Here is a 5,489-nt window from a genome sequence, read left to right on the forward strand (position 1 = left end):
AAAATACAAACAACACTTGAAAACCTCTAATTTTTTCAGACAGAGACATAAGAATTACATTTGGAAAACTGAAGTTTTCTGTTCTCGTATGCATCTCATCCTATAAAAATTCAATTGATTGATACCCTTTTAGATTTTAAAATACTCAGGGTTATTTCAGCTTTATTGCCTTTTATGCCATTGATTGGAAACAATTTTTATTTGTACAAACAACACTTGAAAACCTCTAATTTTTTCAGACAGAGACATAAGAATTACATTTGGAAAACTGAAGTTTTCTGTTCTCGTATGCATCTCATCCTATAAAAATTCAATTGATTGATACCCTTTTAGATTTTAAAATACTCAGGGTTATTTCAGCTTTATTGCCTTTTATGCCATTGATTGGAAACAATTTTTATTTGTTTACATCTGAGCTTAAAATCGCATTGCAGTACTGCATTTAGCTACGGTAGCAGATGTTGGTGACATTTTATAGAGCATAAATAACAGCTGTGAGTTGTGAAGTCATAATTCTGTCAGGGGATCCTTCTTACAGTTTGTCAAACTAAAAGAGCAAATCTTGAGTGACAAATATATATGTATTTGCCAGAAGTTTATTTCAGGCATTGCTGGGTACCCACTGCTTTCATGGAGCTAAATATCATGGAGTGTAGATGCTGCAACAACAAACTTGAAAGTGTCCTAACACCCAGAGCAATTCATACATCTGAGAAGGTGCATCAGCCCTTGCGTGGGAAGAGTCGAGTGTCCGAATGAGCTTCGCAGATCTACCGTGGTGAACAGGGTATTGCTGTCTCAGGGGAAAACTGGTCAACTCACGTGTTTTAAATCAGGCTCAGAGGGGCCTGTTGTTTATTAACGACAAGTAACTGGCAGTCAGTGAACTAATCTTTAAGGATCCGTATGAGCAATGCAATAGATAAACCCCAATACCAGACAAAAGACGTTAATAAATGCCTATAGATTTCTAAGCGCTTTTCTGCAGCTCATCCCAAACGCATACATGAACACATATTTGCGGTTACATGCACCCGATGGCAGTGTGGGTTACAGGTGCACACCTCGCACCCCCCGCGGGATGGGTGCAGGAGGCGGGATGCTCACGGTGCCGTGGGGGCAGCTCGCGGAGGTGGCGGTGCCCACGCAGGACAGCTTCTGGCTGTGCCAACCCCCCCGACCGCTGCTCCGATCCCACTTCTCACAGCTGCTAAACGGCCAGGCTTCTTTTATGCTTCTTTTCAGGCTGACACCTTTTTTCAAAAGTCTCCCGGTTACTTTTTAATCCACCCGATGATTGTCTCAGGCAAGATTTGGCACTGCTAACTTGCTCTTAGCGTTACCGGTTTTTCTCCCAGAACAGTTACAGACATTTTATTCCTGCCTTTATGTTCACATTCCTGCCTTATCACTGTTGTTACCTGGGCCGTGTTGCCCAGAGGGATGCGTGCAGGCTCTCCCAGAGGTGAGGAGGGAGGTGAGCCTCCAGCCCTGTTTTTCTGCTGCTGGGGTCAGACATAGAGTCTCAGCACATCTTCAACTCTCATGTTTGCATCCCTCCTCTGTGAGTACCCTGCTTACTGTAATTTTGAAATTTTTTCGCCTAATGTAAGCATAAGCTCACCAGTCTGAGCTTTTGGAGCAGATGGGGTCTCAAAAGTGAAAAAAGCAAAGGAACACACCTGTGTTGTAACTGTACTGGCCTTACATGTTAGCAAGGTGCCAACTGCTCTCCTCCCTGCGCCGACTGTGGTGTTTCTTGCGCTATGACATGCAGCAGTGCAAAGGGGTTATATATAAGAGAAGCATCTGACTTATTTGAGGTCTTTACAGATAATTAAGGCATCTCCACCTCCGTTCTTCTTGCAGACGTATTCTTTTCTTTTGCCTGGACATTTTTGTCTGTGGGGAAGTTGGGGACTTTCAACCTTGGTCTAAGATTTCTTTGGATGTGTTAGCCCAGGAATGTTTGCCTGCATACATAAATGTGTATTTCATATTTTCTTAGATTTCTCAGTGCATGATCGTAACATATGGATTAAAAAAAGGATTTAATAGGCAGACAGAGTGTCTGCCAGCCTTTCTTGGAGTCAACAAAACAACAGAAACAAAATCAACTTTGAAATCTGTTTTTATCTGATCAATTGTCATTGTAATCAGTTGTCAGATAGCTTTTTAAAGGCAAACCAGTGAAAAATTTAGTGTTTATTGAAAAATATTCCATAAGAAAAAAATGTATTTACATTAATTTTTTTAATATATATGTATAATAGGCAAGTCCAGAAAAGATAATAAAATCTTCCCATACAAGTTAATATTCAAGCGTTGCTGAAAAAACTGTTAACATCTTGCTTTTTTTAAAAAAAAAAGGGGACCTCATGAGAAGACATTTTATCATTTTATTTTCCTGTAGTGCACTTTTCATGCAACCATTTCAATAGATAAATCTAAAATGTTCTGTAAAATTGTACCCGTAAGAGAATGTAAATAGGACATTGAGCCTTTTCTCTCACTAGATGGCATTATTATCCTCAAAACAGTGATAGCCACAGACTGCTTTTTTCAGCGAAAGAGATGTATAAAAGAGTAGATTTAGTTTATTTAGAATTGTAGAATCATAGAATAGTTTGGGTTGGAAGGGGCCTTTAAAGGTCATCTAGTCCAACCTCCCTGCCGTGGGCAGGGACATCTTCAACTAGTTCAGGTTAACTGTATTTTGTTGGGTTCTGCAGAAATGGCAGGTTAAACAAATTTCTGCTGCATCAATGTTAATTCTTGAGCCTGTCTGGACTGTTCATTTTTGCCCTGGGTTTGCTTGTTTTTGCTATCCATACACTGATCAATATTGCAGAGATTGTGCAAACGTGTTTCTAAGTTGACTTGTTAGCAAAATTAGAAAGGGTGATTCAAGGATTAAAATACACAAAAGCAATATAGCCTCAAGTCCATGTGTTTTTTTCAAGTCCGTAAGATACATGGACTTAACATACAAGCCAGTGCTGTGTGAAGAAAAACATGGATTAAGAAATAGGATTCCAGAACTTGGTGTTTCAGAAAAGGGAAGAAGCACAACAAGAAGATCGGAAGTAAGGGTGAAAGGAAAGAAACAATGACTGAGAGCTGGGTGTTCATAGCACAGACGAGATAATAAGCTACTGAAATTGATAGAAGTAAACAGGTGTTTTTTAGGAACAATGAAAAAAAAAAAAAAATTTATCTGAAGAGAAGCATTAAAAAACTTTATGAGCTATATGAGAGCAGAGTAGTTGCCTGCCTTTAGCACCGTACAGTGCCAGCCCAGCCTGATAGAACCTGTTGGATGCCTTGGAGCCAAATCCACTCTAAGAACAAACATCAGCCAGGGGCTCCAACTGAAAAGGAGGCTCACTAGCCCCAAATTAGTATGAAAGTTAAGTAAGGATGTTCAAGGACTCAGCTTGAGGATCTTTTCAATAAGTCTAAGATTCTTCTGTGTTAAGAAGATTTCTTGGCTCTTCTGGATGCAGTAAATTGTCCCTCCAATGACCTTTGGAGCTATGAAGGTGTTCCTGAGAAGCAAATATATAGACTTCAGAAAAAGTTAGTTTTACAAAATTTTGGAACGTGTCCTAACAAAGGATACCCCATGCAACTGTGCTGCACAGTTTTTTTGGTCTTCATATTTGCCATAGGCATGTGTTATTGTCAGGACAAGCTGTTTAGTTTTCATTTTTCATTTGTAAGGGAAAATACTTGACCAAAGCACAAAATTCTTACCCAGCTGTTATTGCCTTCGTGCTGGTTGTGGGTCATAAAAAATGTTTTTGTTTAAATGTGAAAACAAATAAATAGACTCTCCAGTCCTGTGTCTGCTCTTTGTAACAGGCATGCACCCACCCAGGTGCACACACGTATCCCTGTGATGCGTAAAATGTGCAATAAACTGGAGAAGAAAGATTACAGGGATCCCTTCCTGTGTGATACGAGTTTAAGAAGCCATCCCAGGATTCCAATGATGACACAATACATGAAGTGAGAAATTCTATTCTAGTTTTTGAAGTCATTGGGACCCTGTGGCTGGCCTTAACCCCCTAGCAGCAAGACAACAGAAGGAGGAAGAACAGGCAAGCTTGCCATGTATACCTGGCACTAACTTAATAGTCAGAGCTCTCAGTTAAGCCATTTTACATCTTATTTTTCTTCCTCTGCTTTCAGTGACAACAAATTCTGTGTAATATCATCCTTTTGGGATCTGAGCACCATGCCTTCAAGGAAAATACTGGCAAAATCAGACCCATCTTTTCTAAATTCTGAGGATCATCTCTTTCTCTGGAAATCCATAGAAAGTACAGAAAATTACTTACCATCTGCTTCAAGCAAAACAGATGCAAAGGAGCTAGTTACAGCAGCAGGAAAGTTTCAAGAAGATGAGGATGAGCATGGTTTGGAAAATGCTAAAGAGAAGACAACTGATCCACAAACAGATAATCCACAAAAAAAAAAAAGAGGGACAGAGTTAGGGCTATCAGAGGAGGTGATGAAGCAGATATTGTTGAAAAAACAAGAGAGGCCTTTGATTTCTTAGCTAAAGGTAAAAATCAGAAAGCAGTTGATATGCTGTCCAGCGTCATCAAGCTCAATCCACACCTTGCCAGCTCACACATTAACAGAGCCAGCGTCTTTTTGCAGCTGCAAGAACCAACTATGGCCATTAGTGACTGTGACAGAGCTATTAAACTCAATCCCAGTTCAGCACAGGCCTATAAATACCGAGGAAAAGCCCTCAAGCTTTTGGGGCGTTTAAAAGAGGCTGCCTGTAACATTTCCTTGGCTTGTAAATTAGATTCTGAGGCTCAGGCAAAGTTTGAGAGGGAGGAAGAGTGCAGTGAAGAGCTGGGGAGGGATGAGAGTGAGTTGGAGACAGACAACAAAGGGGAGATTGATCCAGAAGAGGATGAACCCCTAAAGATGGGAGATGAGAATTTGGAGGTAACCAGCAATATGACGAAGCAGGCTGATGAAAAGAAAAAGGTGTCTTTTGATGCATTGGGAAGAGGTGAATTTCAAACTGCTGTTCAGCTCTTCATTGATGCCATCAAACTGAACCCACGGCTTAGTACTTTGTATGTCAACCAAGCAGTGTCTTTGTATAGTTGCAAAAGCCAAATGCTGCCATCAGAGATTGTGACAAAGCCATAAAAATCGACCTGAATTCTGCACAGCCATACAAGTGGAGAGGGAAAGCATTTTGGCTCCTGGGTCACTGGCAGCAGGCTGCCAAGGACCTTGCACTGGCCTGCCAGCTGGATTATGATGGAGATACCAATAACATTTTGAAGGAGGTTCACAGAAGAGTACAGAAAATTGCCAGGCACTAAAAAAAGTATGAGGAGAAACAAAAGACAAAGCAATCATTGGCTGCATTGCCAAGGGTGGGGAAATCCATGGCAGATGAGGAGAGAGATCAGCTTCCGACTTCTCAAGAAAAGGAAAAAGCATAGCTTTGGAAT

At 40.6% G+C, this 5,489-nt stretch overlaps 1 protein-coding gene across 1 annotated transcript; it reads left to right on the forward strand.

Annotated features, from left to right (window-relative positions):
• Positions 1 to 4,593: 4,593 nt before the first annotated feature.
• LOC104073462 (putative protein FAM10A4) lies at positions 4,594 to 5,480 on the forward strand. The gene is given in 2 exon segments (XM_009573244.1): positions 4,594 to 5,110; positions 5,113 to 5,480. Coding segments are annotated over 2 exon segments (885 nt in total).
• The last annotated feature ends 9 nt before the right edge of the window (positions 5,481 to 5,489 follow it).

The sequence above is a fragment of the Fulmarus glacialis genome, unplaced genomic scaffold, assembly GCF_000690835.1.
Source record: "Fulmarus glacialis isolate BGI_N327 unplaced genomic scaffold, ASM69083v1 scaffold49192, whole genome shotgun sequence".
NCBI classification, from domain to species: domain Eukaryota; kingdom Metazoa; phylum Chordata; class Aves; order Procellariiformes; family Procellariidae; genus Fulmarus; species Fulmarus glacialis.